The sequence below is a fragment of the Saccostrea echinata genome, unplaced genomic scaffold (genome assembly GCF_033153115.1).
Source record: "Saccostrea echinata isolate AGI-Se365-2 ecotype Australia unplaced genomic scaffold, CSIRO_AGI_Sech_v1 ptg000012l, whole genome shotgun sequence".
Taxonomy (NCBI): Eukaryota; Metazoa; Mollusca; class Bivalvia; order Ostreida; family Ostreidae; genus Saccostrea; species Saccostrea echinata.
This window is the reverse complement of record NW_026889761.1, coordinates 172,803-192,106: the sequence shown is the minus strand read 5'-3', so window position 1 is coordinate 192,106 and position 19,304 is coordinate 172,803. Positions and strand designations below refer to the sequence as shown.

At 33.5% G+C, this 19,304-nt stretch overlaps 1 protein-coding gene across 2 annotated transcripts; it reads right to left on the bottom strand.

Annotated features, from left to right (window-relative positions):
• Nucleotides 1-440: 440 nt before the first annotated feature.
• Nucleotides 441-12,026, bottom strand: LOC133185760 (uncharacterized). Of its 2 annotated transcripts, XM_061321060.1 has the most exons (11): nt 11,714-12,026; nt 8,102-8,216; nt 7,441-7,531; nt 6,532-6,619; nt 5,874-5,959; nt 5,519-5,692; nt 5,135-5,232; nt 4,311-4,450; nt 4,078-4,190; nt 1,640-1,791; nt 441-758 (listed from the first exon to the last, which is right to left on the bottom strand). In XM_061321060.1, the coding sequence occupies exons 2-11, from the start codon at nt 8,151-8,153 to the stop codon at nt 553-555; spliced, it is 1,200 nt and encodes a 399-aa protein (XP_061177044.1). In that variant the 5' UTR covers nt 8,154-8,216; nt 11,714-12,026; the 3' UTR covers nt 441-552. The 2 variants fall into 2 exon arrangements, with proteins under 2 accessions (XP_061177044.1, XP_061177043.1); XM_061321059.1 differs by lacking the exon at nt 11,714-12,026 and having other exon boundaries at nt 8,102-8,740.
• Nucleotides 12,027-19,304: the final 7,278 nt, after the last annotated feature.

The window sequence follows — 19,304 nt, the reverse complement described above, 5'->3', positions numbered from 1 at the left end:
CAAACATTGCTGAGGAGCAAACATCGTTAATTAAGACAATCAAATAGCTTTCATTACATCAGACAAAATTATAGGTGGCCTTTAGGGTCAGATGGCTTTTGGTGTAGCAATGAATTGAAATACAAGGTTCATGGGGGGTTGAAATGACTGTCTTTCAGTTTCTGAAATAATAAGTGCATGAAACTCCTTTTGGATGTATAACCATGCAGGTTGGGGTCATTAAGACTTGTGAATTATAGAGAGACATGGCAGTCAAGTATGTATAGGCTACATTGTATGTACAATGTCAGTGGAGACTGCAAATGTAGGGCATTTGACTTAAAATGCAAGGGTTATATTGGTTGAAATTAGGAAATTTACTTCATGGCCAACTACAGTTGATCTTGGTAGTTTAATTCCCTTTGTACTAATTTATCTAAATGAACCATAAATAATTATAGTTTCCCTTTTTTAAAACTTTATTCCAAATTTATTCTGATAACAGATTATTCTACCATACAGCCATGTGCTGGATAATTAAATGGTGTTCATCAGCAAAAAATTATATCATATTCAAGCATTTAAGTAAGATATGAGCCATTCATACAAAGCAAGTGCTTCACTATAATTTGTTGGCAACAACAGGGAATTTTCAAGTATAATGTTTTTACATTCCTCTTCAAAGTCTGGTAAACATCCAAAAGCACTTTGGCGAATGCAGAATTCTTCAGCTGCATCCACATCAGCAATGTCTATCTCCATCTTAAAATTGTGTGTATCTGCAGAATAAATACAAATTAAGGTTAGGAACATATCACAGTGACTTCTCTCCTTATCCACTCTACTTTATGGTCTATAGATTTGGCCAGTTTTGGTCTGGGACCCAATTTATCAAAAGGTTAACAAATGACATGAAGGTGATGGATAAGTGGTAGGGTGTATGCTTATATTTAGTTGGTCGTAAAATGTTTCAAGCATTATTTTAGTCATATATAATGATATCACACTAAATTATAATGTCTGGCACACTTTGGGATCCCCACCTTGACAAATCCATGAACCAGATCTGATACAATTATGATACCTAATAATACTTTATGCTAGACATAAATGTTAAATGAAAGGTGTGTGCCTTGTAATGAAATGGGGTCAAGTGTTTTACCAGTGGAAGAACATTTTAGAGTAATTCCTGAAAAATGGACCTTGGATTAAGAGGAGAAAAATTATTTACTAAGATTATCAATAATGTATTTATTTGACCTTGAAACTCAAAGCATTTAATCTTTATTCCCTAATGCACTAGGTTACATTGGACCAATAGAGAAAATTAAAGGCATACTCCAAGAGAAGTGGAATTTTTAAATTTTATACCTTAATTTGTAATTCTTTGACATATTGGACCTAGCTTAGTTAATTTTCTCAAAATACTCCATTTGTGAAGTACTGGTACATGCAATTATCGATATTAGAACAAATAAAAACACCAGACTTACTAACTGTAATTATCAACTTTGACCAAGCTAACATTATATTGCTATATACAATTTACCTACCCGGTACTTTGACCGAACTAACCTTATATAGCTATATACAATTTGCTTTGATCTTGATGTATGCAAATTAAAATTAGGAGAAATAAGACATATATTTCCTTAATTACCATATAACTCTGGAAGATAATACATCAAATCTGGTTTTCCACCAGGCAGTCCTGCAGACTTTGTGTGTCGAATTCTGTGTTGATTCCACTCTTGAGCACATTTATTTAGATCATCTTGAACAAGTTTTGTGAAACAGAATCGCAGACATTCCCTGTAATTAAGATGCAGTGTTCTTTTTCAGCAGAAAACTAATTTATGCAATTGTTTCTCTGTTTGGGATGCTCAAAATAAAAGAGACCCCTACCCCCTCAATTTAGATGTATAATTATATACATGCAGACTCTTGCATGCAAAACACTCGAAATTGAATGTTGCATATGATGCAATGCATGTACCGGGGTATGTATCTATAAGCTAATAATTGGTGATTGAGTCACAATTATGAAAGATATAATAACTCAGGAATAGATTGCCTATTATATATGAATTACTCCCAAAGTCAAACATCATGACCTATACATGGTTAACTTTCAGACATGCCAGACCTTCCACCCAACCGGGAAGATCTCTAAATTGAGGCGTAACAGTAATGTACTATAAGATCACAGCTCAAACCACACAGTCAAACAATTATAACCAGAGGCCCTGAGTGGCCACATTGCTCATCTGAGCCACCATGTATAGCCATATTTTAACTCTGATCAATTCAGCTTTATGGTATCGATTACAAAATATCTTGCCAATTTAGTCATCTACAAGATCATGTTTAAAAAGATCTTCAAATTTTTCTCCACATAAACATTGAGCCTATTTTGTCATTTCATATTTTTTCATATTTTTTAAAGATGGTATGGACACCTCCATATTGTGATGTACTGTACTTCCTATATTCTATAAACAATAAAATCGAGTATAATTATATACAAATTGTCTTTCCTAAAATTGTTATTTAACAACAACGTAGCGCAATGGGTTAGAGCGTTAACTGCCAATTTGTAAGTCATGAGTTCGAATCCCGCTGAGCCTAATTATGTGTAATTTTTACCTTTTAAAAATTTTTTTTTTTCATAAAATATTGCAGAATTTTAAAACGGTGAGAGTATTTTGATTACTATGTACTATTATCCACATTAATATCAACAGGTGTCCCAAACCACCTTAAAAATAGATTTTTCTCTATTTATTTCTATGTGAAAATTCAACCCCCATCCCCTCCATTGTGGCCCAACATTACCCTGGGGAACGATTTGAACAAGCTTGAATCTACACTACCTAAGGATGCATCCACACAGTAATAGGTTCAATATTGAAAGTCCTGATGCCATTGTCATTACATGATTACAACAAGTTAAAGCTTTTCTGGCCAAATGCTTTTGGATAAGATTTTTTAAAAGGCCTACAAATTTTCAATTACTTGAAAGAGGGTGTGGCTCTTCATTTTAACAAACTCTAAGGATGCTTTCTGCCAAGTTTTCTAAAAATTGGCCTGTGGTTCTGGAGAAGAAGTAAAAAATGTGAAAAGTTTACAAACAAACGTACGGACAGATACAGATGGATGCCGGACAGAAGGTGATCAGAAAAGCTCAATTGAGCTTTCAGCTCAGGTGAGCTAAAAATGATTCATTAACTGATCAGACCCTAGGCCTTGTAGAGTACTCAAGATAAGACCTATATTTAAACATGAAAAGGCTATAAGACACACAAAAAAAAATTTAACTTGTTTAATACAAATGCACATGCATATCATGAAATCAGGAAACTTTGTGGTTTCCCTGGGAAAATTCTTCATAATTCCTGTAAAATTTAGAGTTATAATGAACTCGTATATATTTTGAATTTCTTGATAATCATATAGAACTGATTTAGTCCTGTAGAGGTGTCATTTTAATTTAAGCATAACAATTAGTCATACATCTTTTATGACAAATTTTAATTAAATCTTACAAGTAAAAAAATTATTTCTGTACTTATTCATTTATATAAAAATCCTTCATCTTTGGTTTTTTATTGGTGATTTTAGGTTTCCAAAGAAGGTTTTTTACCAGTATTTAATACTTCAATGAGCATATTGACTCAATTTTAATATCATAGGAAGAAAAATGTGCATACTTTTGATTTTGCTGTACCTAATATACGACTTCTGTAAAAGGAAGGGTCTATATGAAAAGCAAACAGTGTTACATGTAAGCCACACTGTTGACAATAACCCATCTGTAAACCCATATCAATTTAAATTCTTAATTCCTTAATTGCAATCTTTTGGACAAAAGCAATGCAAGCATGCATATATATAGAGACATGAAATTTACATGGCCTCCATCACTATACCTCTTCATCACAAAGAATTAAATGGAAGTCCACATAATCAGTCTGGATTAATCCAAAATTGAAATTTTGTGTCTAGCATTTAAAATTTGAACATGCAATTTATGAGATCTATAGATCCTAGTATGAAAGTGTACTGTATCCATTTTTTTTTTTTGGTGAAAGAACTTACAGTTGAACATGGTTTGTGGTGGAAAACTTTCCTATGTGCTCTAAATTGCTAAAAAACTCAATCCAGAATTGTCCACCACCTTGTTTGTTTGACAACCACCATCGTTCTATTCTCTGAAGCGGAGCAAACGAGAACATTTATTGGGATTAGTTGTTTCATTTTTAATTCATATTACATACTGTTTAATTACAAATTATGTAAAATTAATTTAGACATATTAATGTTTATAATACTTGATTTGAAGGTGATGATCCTGTTAGAAAACTTCTCTCCCCAGCCATATCATCATCATGGTACCACCGAAAGGCCCGTTGAAAATCAGCTATGATACAGTTTTCTGTTCCTTCATCTGATCTGATACACCTAGGAACTCCTTTAATTCAATACATATTGATAGAGAGGAGGGTGGTTAAAACCATGCAGTCATTAAATTGACCATAAAAGCACTGATATACCGGTAACTGGTAATATGTTTATTATTTTAGAATCCCACTTTTAATTAGCACGAGAATAAATATATGCACAATTCACATGATAAGAGCTAGTGCATGGGTCTAAATCAATTCTATATATGCAAAAATTCATATTATCCATGTTTATAACCTTTAATTTTACAGCAATTATTAAGATATGATTAAAATTGTTGCTGTTAAGGCATATATTTTAAATCATATATTATAATCAATTAAACTTGCTGTATAAAGTTTATTTACTGTTATACACATTGTTTTCTATGATAAAAATCTCATAGATGCTTTGAGGAAGTGAAGAAGATTCATTGAAACTTCATCATAATGATTCTTTCATGGACCCAACATTATAAAGTCTACATACTCCATGAGATCATAAAAAAATCATATTTTATGTTCACCTATAGTTACTTTGCTTAATGCACTAAATTCAATTAAAGCTGATCCATTATTTCTTATGGATTAAGTTTTTACTTAATTGAAAGATAACAGATTTTTCAAACACAATTAACATCTACATTAATGTTTTTTCTTTAGAAAATGTTTCAAGTATTTCAAACTTGTCATAAAAATATGGAAGACCTTACCTTTAATTTCTTTTAAAAAATCCAAAAAATATGAAGCGATCACCCTGGGATCATTGTTTGATCTGCCTACTTTTAGCCACAACACACGCCTTGAAAATCTTTGAAAAAGACATGTGAGGAAATATTTTTAAAATAGAACAGAACAGTGTAAATTTTTCTTTATGAAACATACATTACCAAATATATGATTGCAAATGTGCTCTTTGGTCTTGACAATGAGCACTTTTACATATCAACCAAGGAATTGTATTAATGCACTGACAGCAAGTGTTTCAGTTGTGGCGAAAGCATTCTTGGCATGAAACTATTTCTTTTGTTACATATATTTTAATACTGGTAATATTGAAACATGTGATACATAACACAGAAATTTATAACACATACCCACAAACACATCCATGAATAGCAAATCCAAACCTCTTAAGCTTATCATACCCATCCACATGTAAAAGATAATTAGGTCCTTTGTTATGATATACTCTTCTCTTTAGACGCCTCTGTTTTCTTTCCAAAACACCAATAGGGTCCAATTCCTTTTGAATGGCTAAAACTTGTTCTCTTTATTCAAAATAATGATGGGCACAATTAAACAAAAAAAAAAAAAATCTGAGTTCACACTAAGCAAATTAATCATTGTATTCATGATTGCTTAAAAGTTGCATAACTTAACTTACAATGTTTCATCATTTTCTTCTTTGCCCTCCACCCTTATTATTTAGCATGCTGTACAAAAACTAACCTTGAAACCACAAGTCCATGATGTGATAAAAGACGACGCTGTAATCCACGACATCCAAGAGAAGAACCACTTCCCTGCAGTTCTTCCTAAAAGAATTCTATTTTTGAATACTTCTTTTTCATTTCATCATAATTATACTTAGAGAGAAGTAGTAATGTCACTTGTGTGGATATAACTATATATGCATGCATATCACAATTACATTTACATTTTACAATTACTACCATAGGATTACTTTAAATTACACTCTTTACTACATGTACATTATATTTACTCTGAAAATTGAATTTTTCATTTAAAAAATCATCAGATTTATTCTTTCAAAAATTAAGTATTGAAATATTGGAAACTTTATAATATGGTAAAATACAGAGCAACTAATTTGATTTCAAATAATATGCACTTTTGTGTGAATTAATTGAGAACATGACCATAAACTCTGACCTTGCTCCAACTTTATTCAATACAAAATAAGCATTAATTTCTATTAATTAACAACTGTATATATAAGAGCCAACTCAATAAGTTCAATTCAATTTCTTGTCAGTAATTTAAAGTGATTACAGACAAATTTATTTTTCACTTTTGTAAAGAGGATATTTGGAACCATTAATGATTAATTCTCTACTTCCAATTATTTTAATAATTTTAATCTTACCATGATAACACAAGATGCCTCAACAGTGTTTTGCAGCATCCGTCTTTTAAGTCCCATCATTGCCATTATCCTTTTCAGATGTCTCACACTGGATGTAAAAATTCAATCAATAAAAAATTGATATTTTGTTTGCCTTGGATATAAATTGTGCTGATCAATAAAACAAAATTTCAGAAATATTCTACTTTTTAACATTTTCTTAAAATTCAGTAATTCTGTCAGTTAATATGACTTGTGGGTTTTGGGTTTTTCATGTTTCTTTTCTCCCTCTCTCTCTCTTTTTTTAGGAGGGGGGGGGGCAAATTACAACATATTAGTAAAGTAATTGATTTCTCTCAATACAGTTAAAAATTTTGTGTCAAGCTTCACATTATTTACTAAATCAAAGCTAGGAAGTTTGCTTAAATGACATATGACTTCAGCTATATGTAATAGACATACATTTGCACTTCATTGTGTGATTTTATCTAGGGATAATTTCTTTAAATTTTTGTTTTTCAACAATCAATTGATCATTTTTATGGTTTGGATTAGTTAGTGATCACCAAACAAAGTTACTTAAAGTGCGGTCACTTGCAACAGGAAATTGTAATGCAATTAATGATTTATCAGGTAAAGAATTTCCTTCTTTTTTGTTAAAAAGTTGATTTATTTCAATTTTTTCCTAGTTCTTCTAGTTCCGAACTGGTGCTGACTAGAATCCACCCTGTTCTGGGCAGATCTATGTGAACTCTTCTTAAAAAGAAATACCCATAATAGAATATAAGAGTGTTCTAGAGGTTTCCTATTCAAAATAAATAGGTGTAATATATGACAGGCTGTAAAGTAACAATGTACACTTGAGTAATCACATTACCTAGATTTTGACTACTTGGCAGACCAATTTCAATTTTCAAATATTACATGTACCTTATTACTATTTTGTGTCGCAAGAGCAGGATACCACATATCTCCAGATTTGTGTATCCACCATAAAAGTATTCTCGAATGAGGTCTTCTCCTTTAATATCAATAAGAAAAAGAACAAATTATTATAAATGCAACTACTGACTACTGCATGGTAAAAGTTAAACTAAGGTAATTAATTTATCATTTAATTCCCCTTCTACACAAAATTACACAATCACAGGTGCTTGGGTCTTTGTTCATGTGTACGCTACCTTTATATCTTTTTATTTATTACATAATGTACATAGTTCATGTAGTTATTGTACATATTCATGAGCAAAGACCCAAGCACCTGAATACCAGATCGACTCTGTAATTACTATAATAGTAATATCGCTATATTCATAATATGTTAGATTTCCACTCCCTGGAGAAAGTTTATAATATATAGGTTGTTTTCAATTCCTATTAAACCATCAGTAAAATATATTTTAATTAAAAATTCATTAATAAAAGTTCATACAATTGGACAAGAGATATTAACTTACTACACGTATGAATTTGTAAATGTAATGATTAAATTCGGTCTCTAAGCTTTATAATTTCTAAATTTTCATTTGATTTAAAAAAAAAACCTTCTGTAAAACCATTAAATAGCATTTAAATACAGTGTAATATTTACGAGTTGTGTCCTCTGGGTTTTCTGACATGGTCAAAGACGAATATCCCTCCATTACACGTGTATTAGTTCAATCAGCATGCGCAGTCCGCATTTCCGTACACGACTTCCCTGTAGACTGTGAGTGCAAAGTTGTGTTAGCGAGTTGTGTGACAGCGCGACGGCGTGTTGTGCGAACTTGTGTTAGCGTGACAGCGCGTTGTGTGTTAGCGTGACATCGTGTTGTGCGAACTTGTGTTAGCGTGACAGCGCGTTGTGTGTTAGCGTGACATCGTGTTGTGCGAACTTGTGTTAGCGTGACAGCGCGTTGTGTGTTAGCGTGACATCGTGTTGTGCGAACTTGTGTTAGCGTGACAGCGCGTTGTGTGTTAGCGCGACGGCGTGTTGTGCGAAATTGTGTTAGCGTGACAGCGTGTTGTGTGTTAGCGCGACGGCGTGTTTTTCTGAACGCGCTGTTGAGCTTTTGCAAATGGCCCTATCCGGACACCATAATATGCAATGTTTATAATGCATTTGTTATAATTCAATATTCGTTTCATTAAGTACAAGTCTCTGTAAGAATCAGGCAAAAAGGTGAATCATGAGGGTTCTCAGAATTTGATGATTTTCAACACATGGGTTTCTCTTGTGCTATAAACCATGTATGCAAAGTGAAAAACGTTTTGGGTCATGGTTACTATGGAAACATATATATCTCATATTCTAATTTCTATGTAATGCATTGTGAAAACACTTTAAATGTTTATCTTTGCGATAAGAATAAATAAGAAGAAATTTTTAAATATTCACAATCAATTTCAAGCCATAAAGAATAGTGGTTTTTTTGTCCATACCCATGGAAAATTGACCGGTTGCTAGGGAAATTTCTTTTGTCATGTTTCCATAGTAACCATGACCTAAAACTTTTTTCACTTTGCATACATGGTTCATAGCACAATAGAAATCTATGTGTTGAAAATCATCAAATTCTAAGAACCCTCATGATTCACTTTCAAACCTACTTTGCCTGACTCTTACTGAGACATGCACTTAAGTTTTGCAGAATCTTGAAATAGTTTAGGAATGACTCTAATTCTTGGTCAAATTATTCGAGTATAACCTGGTTTGGGTCAGTTTACGCTTTATAATCCGCGAAGCGGATTATAAAACAGCGTAAACTGACCCAAACCAGGTTATACTCGAATAATTTGGCCAAGAATTAGAGTCATTCCTTATAATTTAATTTTAAAATCATTAAATAACTATGGGTGTAAAATTTCGTTACTTTTTATTAGTTCAAATTTGCCGCTCAATAATACAACCGTAGTAACGGAAGTAACGGAAGTGATGGGAATCGAGGGGAGGTAAAAACTGATATATAGGCCTAGCAGCCATGTTGTTTGGTTACATGTCGAATTATCGTTTGAAATTAAAGGTACATTTACTAAATCTGGAATTTTCCATGAATCCCGAGGACTGGAAATGAGAGGATTGTATGGATACAGATGATTTAGCTGGTTGTCAAGGGGGTGTGTCCCCATACCAAATCAGGTTATACAGAAATAATTTGTGTTCCTTTTTGAATATTAACCAATCAGAGGCTAGAATAGAAACAAAATTAAATTATTATGATATATTCTGGGACACACTGTATATTTTCCATGACATGCGTGACTTTCGTAAAGCTATGGTCAGCTGTCCAAAAACAACTCGACACTTACGAACCACGTACTTGCACATGGGAAGTAATGTTTGTTTCTTTGCCAGTTGATGTTAATATTATATTGAATGGTTTTATCATATTATATGACATGATTTGTTATTGAAATTAATATTTAAACTTTAAAATGTAAAAAATAAAATAAATAAATAAAGTATCTTCTTTTTTTTTGGCCCTACCATGTAAAGGTAGAAACCCGATCATTTGAACCTAGCACCAAAAAGAAGGTCTCAAGTCATTTACTAGATCTTGACCTTATAAAAATGTATCGTTATAATAAAAATTATTTTGTTGTGTTTTAACGTTTACACAGCAATCGGAAATATTGAAGATACATGTTGAAAAAAGATTAATTTGGAAAATAATTCAAAAATTCCTCAACAAAAAAGGGAAATACAGGTGACTCTCGATGGCTCGAACTCCGATCTCTCGAAGTTCTCGATCTCTCGAAGTGAACCTCCGGTCCCGTTTTTTTTTCCTCTATATAACTAAGCAAATTTACTTCCGATCTCTCGAACTTCCCATCTCTCGAAGTTCTCTATCTCTCGAACCAAGACCTGGGTCCCGTTACACACATTGCATTGTTTTTTACTCTCTATCTCTCGAAGTTTTGATTGTGCTTTGTACACGCCAATCAAGCGTGAAATTAATGCAGCTTGGACTTACCTGGATAACAGTGAACGCCTGGGGCTGGCATGGAGGTGTTAATTGGGTGTTTACATAGATGACACTATACCTGTGAGCATCTGAGTGTTGATATAAATAATTGGTTATAATTGGTAAATTATAAACGAATTGCTTCACAACTTATTTTTGACTTGACAGCGCGACGAAAATTTTTAGAAAATAATTTAAGAGGCGTGTCAAAATTTTCCATAAATTATGAAGTTTTTATTAGAATGTACATAATCCCAGTATGACAAACATTGCACAAGAAATCCTATCTCAAGAATTAAATACCGATTTAATACGAGAAATCTGTTAAAGTACCCGATCAGGCCCGGGGTTAGCCACACCGACGATTGATATTCAGATTTTATGTAATCATGAAATGGGAACAAATAAATATTGAAACTTAAAGAGATCGTTTTATCTATTCAAAATACGATCATTGTTGTTGAAATCAAGTGAATTATCTGTAAACTACGAATGAAAACGTGCAATGCTATTATCAACATATACTTCCGGTATTTATAATAGTAGAACAATGATGATCGGAACTGAAAATTCCGGATTTTATTCACTTTCTATCTCTCGAACCCCTCGATCTCTCGAACTTTTCTTGCGGTCCCTTGAACTTCGAGAGATCGAGAGTCACCTGTATCTGCATTCATGGAATATTGTAGATGTGTTATACAATAAATATAACAGATAAATCACCAGCGGGTTGGTCCACTGTGAGAGAATATGAAAGTGACGACCTCGCCTCCAATTCGACGAAAAGCGTATGCGTCAAGCGGAGAATAGAGCGCTCCGGGTACTCAGAGAGAAACGAAGATTCAAGCCTTATGCTAACAGGAATGCATCTGCTACGATTTCTGTTCCTCCTGACCGTAGCCCTCCTCCTCCACAGCAGCTTTTTCGTTTCTCAAGGCGCCGCGAAGCATCTCCTTACGACATCTGTTTCAACTGTCGAAAATACGGACACTGGAAGTCACAGTGCACAGCATCTCCCAAACCAAGCACCCAAACTCAGAGCACAAGCAATACAATCGCCCAATAAATCAGTTGAGAAGTATGACATTTTTCTTGAAAATTCAATATTGAACAAGCAAATTGATTTATTTTTGAAACAAGTAGATTATTTTGACAAATTACCTGTCAATGGCAAAGGTGTTAAAGGGAATTTAGTTAAGCATGTTGAATACTGGAAAAGTATAGGTGCCAGTGATTTTGTTATTGATACCATTACTAACGGTTATGTAGTTCCTTTCCAGATTGCTCCGCCTCCAATGAAGTTCAAGAATAATAAGTCAGCTCTTCAAAATGTTGAGTTTGTTAATAGTTCCATTTCAGATCTGTTAGAAACCGGATGTATCGAGGAAGTTCCTTTTCAGCCGTTTTTTGTTAGCCCACTCAGCGTTGCAGTTAATAAAGGGTCGGGTAAAAAGAGGCTTATTTTAGATTTGAGCGCATTGAATAAATTTGTAGATAAAAAGAAAGTAAAGTTTGAAGACTGGAACGTGGCCATGAATTTTTTCAAGAAAGATTGTTTTCTTTTTAAATTCGATTTAACGTAGGTCGCGGGTTTGCTGACGTCGTTAAAACTGGGTACGCAATTTATATGATTTGGGCGACTTTCTTGTGCACATTTGATTATGACGTCACAATAAAAAAGAAATCTGTGATGATTTTTTTTCAAAAATTCTGCAGTATATCATTATTTAGCTATAACTTTTCTTGGAATTGGTAGTTTAGTGTTATATTATTTAAACAACAAATTATCACAAATAATGAAGGCTTTTTACGATTTGTATAGTCGATACAATACGTAGATAAAACTTTTGTTGGAATTGGTAATTTAGTGAAGAAGGCTTATAACGATTCGAATGACACTTGAAATATTAAAAAAAGTTTGATTATTTAAGTTATCAATCGCATCTTCTCGGACCTTTCCTCCAAGCTTGGAAAAACAAGTGGTTGTTTTTCGGCTTGTCGGAAAGGCCCGAGAAATTGCGATTGATTTGTTTTCACTTGGAATCGCGAAACGATATGGACACAAGGTTCAACTGACTTTTTTTCCTTTGATCGTTTTTGAATTATCAGTTTGTTTTATTAAGAAAGAAGCCATTATTTTTTTTAAAAAATCACAAATACACCTGTTACATCAAAAGATTACACTTTATATTTAAACAGGATATTTTTTAAAAAAAAAATATATATATAGATGTACAAGAATAATTAAATACTGCTAAGGTACGATGAAACATTAAGACAATTTTTTTTAGCGACACTGACCTCCTATTAGGGGACAATATTTGATTCTGAGGGAAGGGGGGGGGGGTAATACTGCTAAGGTACGATGAAACATTAAGACAATTTTTTTAGCGACACTGACCTCCTGTAAGAGGACAATATTTGATTCTGAGGGAGAGGGGGGGGGGGTAATACTGCTAAGGTACGATGAAACATTAAGACAATTTTTTTTAGCGACACTGACCTCCTGTTAGGGGACAATATTTGATTCTGAGGGAGGGGGGTTTGGTTGGGGGTTGGTGGTGGCACATTTTACCGAGTCAGATTGTTTATTTTCATGTCGGTGAAGGACAGATTATTTATTTCCAATAAAAATAAGGACAGATTATTTATTTTTTCTTCATTGAAAAAAGTCTGACAAGCATAAAAAAAGAAAGAAAAACATCAAAGTTGAAAAATCCCGTGGGGGGGGGGGGATGCTAGAACTAGTCTTGGACAGATTATTTATTTTCTTGCCCAGTCGAGGAGAGATTATTTATTTTCAACATTTTCAAGGACAGATTATTTATTTCCAAAATCTGTAAGCCCCCCTCCCCCCCCCCCCCCCCTGAAATGATCGTCCCCTAAGCAACAGCTTGCAATGCTGTTACCTAAAGATTTTATTCGCTACTTTGCTTTCCAAGTCCAACAAGTAGAATTAATGTTCTAAAAAAAACTGGCTGTTGATTACGTCAGATAAAATTAATTTTTAATTTTAATTTTAATTTATTTCACGAGTGGGACAGGAGTTTTTGATATTTTCACGAGTGCGAAGCACGAGTGAAAATATCACAAAAATCCTGTCTCACGAGTGAAATAAATTCCATATTCATCTACAAAACATTGAATTTTCTGTTTATTACATTTTCTTTGATTTTCTTTTTGCCTCTGTCTTTTCTTATCACAGTGTCATAGGCTTGACGTCATAGTTGAGCGGTTGAGACGTCATAGCTTAGCAGTTGTGAGATTGAAAACATTACATAGCATGGATTTTAGCAACACATTTGGGGAGAAATGTGCAGTTTTAGCTCTATCAAGATGGTTAGTTACTACCTCTATCTTATGATAGGCCAGAAATTATTTTTTACTTACTTTGATATCCTTTCACACTGTGAGAGAATATCATTTTGGGTATCCTTTCACAGTGTGAGAGAATATCACTTTTATTCAATAAATAAATCACAGTATTTCACTGTTGAAAATGTAATAAAAGCAATTATCCACATTTAAATTACGCGAAAACTAACCCGAAGACATATTAATTTTTTCACATTGTTTATTTCAAATTAATTCTTTGTTAAAATACCAAAAAGAAAACAATTTCGTCTGCACCATTTAAAAGTTATTGATGTTTTTTGAAACAAAATCTTGCCTCAAAATGAGCCGAAAACGACGTTTTTCTTATATAATTCAATAGAATAATGTCGAAAATGTAACGACAACAGTGGCAGTGGGATTTAATTACACAAAAACGATGCAGACGAATTTTATAAAATTTTCAGAGAATATAAAACGAAGGTAGAGGATTCATATAACTAATTTTCATGGTATGTTTTCGGACACTTTTAAATGGCCTGCAAACCCGCGATCTACGTTAAAATCAGGATACCATCATACTGATTTATGTAGAAAACAACTGACATATTTTTCTTCTTGTTGGAATGACCAGTTTTACTGTTTTAACGTTTTAGCGTTTGGATTGACTTCAGCACCTTATATTTTTACCAAGTGCCTCAGACCTTTGGTGAAACATTGGAGAAACCATGGTATTGACATTGTTCTCCATCTTGATGACGGATTTGGTTTTGGTTATAATTATGAAAACTGTTTGAAAGCTTCAAATTTTGTCAGTAATTCTCATTTCAAGCAGGTTTACTAATCAATGTTGAAAAGTCAATATTTCAGCCCAAACAGTCTATGGAGTGGCTTGGCTTACTATGGGATTCCAAGACATTATCTTTGAGCATACCGGAAAGGAGAATTGTGGATGCTTCGAATTCTTTGAAATTCCTAATGAATGCTTTTCCTTTGTTTACAGCTAGAGAACTTGCCACATTTGCGGGTCAAGTTATTTCAATGTCACCTGTGTATGGATGTTTGTAGTTTGATGACAAGGCATATTTATTTAGCAGTAGAGAGCCGATCACATTGGGACTGGTTTATAAATTTCGAGTTTCCAGACAGTGTTAAAACAGAATTGAAATTTTGGTCAAAAAATTTGGTTAAGCTAAATCTTAGGCGCTTAATACAAGAATCTTTGCCTTTTACTATAGCGTTTTCAGATGCTAGCAATGTTGCCGCTGGTGCTTACACAATTGAACTGAACGAAAATGTTTTCCATCATGTTTGGTCAGAAGCCGAATCTTCGATGAGTTCAACTTGGAGACAGCTAAGAGCGATTCAGTTAGCTTTGTCTTCGTTTTCTAGTTACCTGACATGCAAGTCTGTGCGATGGCATACAGATAACCAAAACTGCGTAAGAATTGTCCAGAGAGGCAGTACAAAGCCCCATTTACAAGAACTAGCATTTGGTATATTTTCAATTTGTGCAGAATCTGGCATTTCTTTGAATTTAGTTTGGATTCCAAGAGAGTTGAATACAAAAACTGATTACATTTCTAATGTTATTGATTATGATGATTGGCAAACTAACACAGCGTTTTTCGAATTCATTGATAGTATGTGGGGTCCACATACGGTGGACAGATTTGCTAGTGCTCAAAATGCCAAATTACAGAGATTTAATTCTTTATTTTGGTCTCCTACGACAGAGGCATTAGACGCGTTTTCGCAAAATTGGAAATGTGAAAATAATTGGTTAGTTTCACCGATTTCTTTGGTATCTCAAGCAATTAAACATTTACAATTTTGTAGAGCTAGCGGTACCTTAATTGTTCCAAAGTGGCCATCCTCTCCCTTTTGGACCATGTTGTTTGGTCAAAATATGACGTTCAAAAAATATGTGCTTGACGTATTAGGATTTGAGCCTCATCAAAATGTGTTTTGTCATGGTATGAATAATAAAAGCCATTTTGGCTCAAGTTATTTTACTTCTAGGGTTCTGGCTGTGAGACTTTGCGGTGAAATAGATTAGACATGGCCCTTTCTCAAGATTTTTCTTGAAGAAGCTGGCAAGGTCCAAAAAAAAAAATAGAGTTAGACATGGCCCTTTCAAGAGCTGTCTTGATGAAGCTGGCAAGGTCTTAGAGTTAATTTGTTTCTTAATTTTTGTACAAATCGTTTTTAGACATGGCCATGGCCATTTCAAGAGTTTGTCTTGATGAAGCTGACAAGGTCAGAGTTATATACATGTATACATATACCGTGAAAGGTATCGTATTATACGTACAAATTGAACATATCAATTTGATGCATTTTATGAAAGATGGTTGGTATTAGTGGTTTAATGGACAAGGCCATTTCATTGAAATTGGCGAGGTCCTGGTTTTTCAATTGACTTAAATTTATTATTTAATTCAACAGTGCATTATTATGAAATACGCTTAGTACAAGTTGTGTATTGGACAAGGCCATATTTTTTTATATTGGCGAGGTCCTGATATATTCAAATGATTTGCATTAAGTAATTATTTAATTCAACGGAGCATTGTTTTGAAAAATGGTAGCGTTAATGGTTTATAGGACAAGGCCATTTCATTTAATTTGGCGAGGTCCTGATATTCAAATTATTTATACATTAAGTAAAATTTTTTAATTCAACAGTTTTGCAGATATCTTTAAATCGGGCAAATGGTCTTCTACCTGGACTTGTGCGAATCCGCAGCTAAAGAGGCTGGGGGGTTGTGGCCATTTTTAGACTATATTGATCTCCTTTAGAAGAAGAGCTCCATATGAAGATATAGAAAATGATCAAATTTTAAAACTAAAATTTTTGAAATTTTTCTTTGCCAAATAATAGTTGACAGCTTAAGATATCATATCTTAAAAATTAAGTTAAATCTGGTGGTTAATTTTTGGTTAATTTGTTGACCCCCCAGCCTCCTTAAAGGAACTAGCCTACAAACTTCCTTCGGTGTGTGTAAAATCAAAGGCGAAAAATACAACAAAACAATACTCAGCTGCGCTCAACAGATTTTGTAAGTCGTGTTCTAACTATCAGATTTCTCCACTACCTGCTTCAGACTATAATATTCCATTGTACTTGGTCAAACTTAATGATACCTGTGGTTCATTTAATACTATCGATGAAGCTTTTTAGCTGGGCACATAAACTATCTGGATATTCTAATCCGTGTTCCTCGGATCTCGCAATTCTCACCAGGAAGGATGCTATAGATCAATTGGTCATCGATCAAACAATAAAAAGGAACCTATATCACCTGAAATTCTTAAAAGCATATGTGTATTGTACGGGAGTGAAAAATGTAATTTATCAGACCTTAGAATCGCATGTATGTGTATTTTAAGTTTCACAGGTTTTTTGAGGTTCTCTGAGTTAGTTAATATTAGAATGTGCGACATAAACTTTTTTGATGATCATTTGACTATTTTTGTACAAAAAAGTAAGACAGATCGTTATATGAAAGGAAGTACTGTTTACATATCAGGTACAGGTCGCGTTACATGTCCTTTTATTATCACGAGAAAGTATTTAGAGAAAGCTAAGATTACTCCTGGTTCAGATGAGTTTATTTTTCGTCCCATCAATTTTTGGAAGAAATCTGGTGTCTGTTCCTTAAAAGGGCATAAAAGTTTGTCATATACCCGAGCTAGGGAAATTTTATTGTCTGCACTTGAATTTATTGGGTTAGATAAGCGCAAGTTTGGTTTTCATAGTCTCCGTGCAGGTGGTGCCACTGCAGCCGCTAATATTCTGGCATTTGTGACAGACTGTTCAAAAAACATGGTAGGTGACGATCTGATTCGGCTAAAGATGGATATGTGAAAGAGAGTTTACAACAGCAATTGTTTGTTACTAAAGGTTTTGGTATTTAGGGGTAGGGGTGTTTTTGTTGTTGTTAAGTCACAATTTCAGTCTTTTCTTTATCGTCGAAGTCTGTTGCACTCGCGCATGCGAGCTTATTCTATATATTGGTGTTTGAGTTTTTATTTTATAAATAATTCATGTTCGTTTGAACAGGTGAATTTAGAACATAAATATATTTATAAAAGTTACGGTAAACACGTTGTTTTGTTTACGGAATTCGGGGGCGTGGCAGTAATCGAAGATCGATTGGTTTAAGTTTTCGCGGTTCTATAGGTGAAAATCATGCTAGGCATGTAGCTTTGTCTGTATTGGGTCGCATTAAGGGTTTTTTTAAGTCATTCGAAGTTTCGCTGCCTTAAGTGCAACAGATTCCCCCACCCCAAGTATTCTTGTATATGATTTTTTCATGAATATGTTCAATAAAATATCGTTTCTTTTTTTTAGAATGGAATCAATAATGTCCTCGATCATGAAGATTTTTGTTTATGTAAAGTTTAATTTGTTGTATTAAAGCAGTTGCACTCGCGCATGCGAGCTTATCCTATATATTGGTGTTTGAGTTTTTATTTTATAAATAATTTATGTTCGTTTGAACTGGTGAATTTAGAACATAAGTTACAAAATACACTAACGAGAAACCGGGAACTTATTTCAGACAAGTGAGTCATATATTGCTTTGTATTCTTTCAATGAAAAGGTCTTGAATATAAAACAGATAACACTTTAATTTTGGATGTATTCATTTCTTTATTTGGCATGCAAAAGATTTCAGCATTATATCGGAAATAAAATATATATCCGTACAGTGTTTTTTTTTTCCTGCGCATGCTTATTGTATCTTTAGATTCTTGTCGGATTTCAAATATCAAGCGGGCGCGGGTAAACCATAGTAAGAATTGGTAAGTGTTGGTAAACAAAAAAAGTCTAATCATCGGTTTTTTTTTTGGGGGGGGGGGGAAGAAAAGGTCGATATAAAAAGCTTAAGACAATTAGAAATACTCGATCAAAAGTGTATTCATTTTGATTCATGATCACATCAATTATCAGACAACTGACCATATCATCGTGAAAGGCGAAGCATACCATAAATATGATGTTACCGGATTCACAAAGTAACAAGAGTTAATGTTTTCAATCCTTTATATAACCAGTATTCAACAGTCTGAAATAAACATAGACATTGTATACAGGTCCAGCACAATCTCTTGATTTAGCTATATAGCTCAATTTAGCTATATAGCTTTATTAAGCTATTCAGAATAGCTTGATTTAGCTATTTTATCACACTTTTTTCTCAAATGTGTCATTTTCTCAGCATGCACAAAAAGTCGCACCTTGGTGCAGTGATAATATTCAACCTTGAACTCTTCTGAAAATAATGCATGTAAAAATCACTCATCAAATTGCGTCTCCTTAAGAGACTTTGTACTCAGTTCTAAAAGTTTTGGGGCTATATAAAGCAATTGATACAGTTACTTCTTCATTCAAATTGTAAAAGAGGCCAATTGTGTTCAACAAGATAATTGATTGGTAATAATTCAGTACAATAAGATGCAATCATACTTATCCATGCCTCAACGCACACAAGGTAGTGTACAGTTACC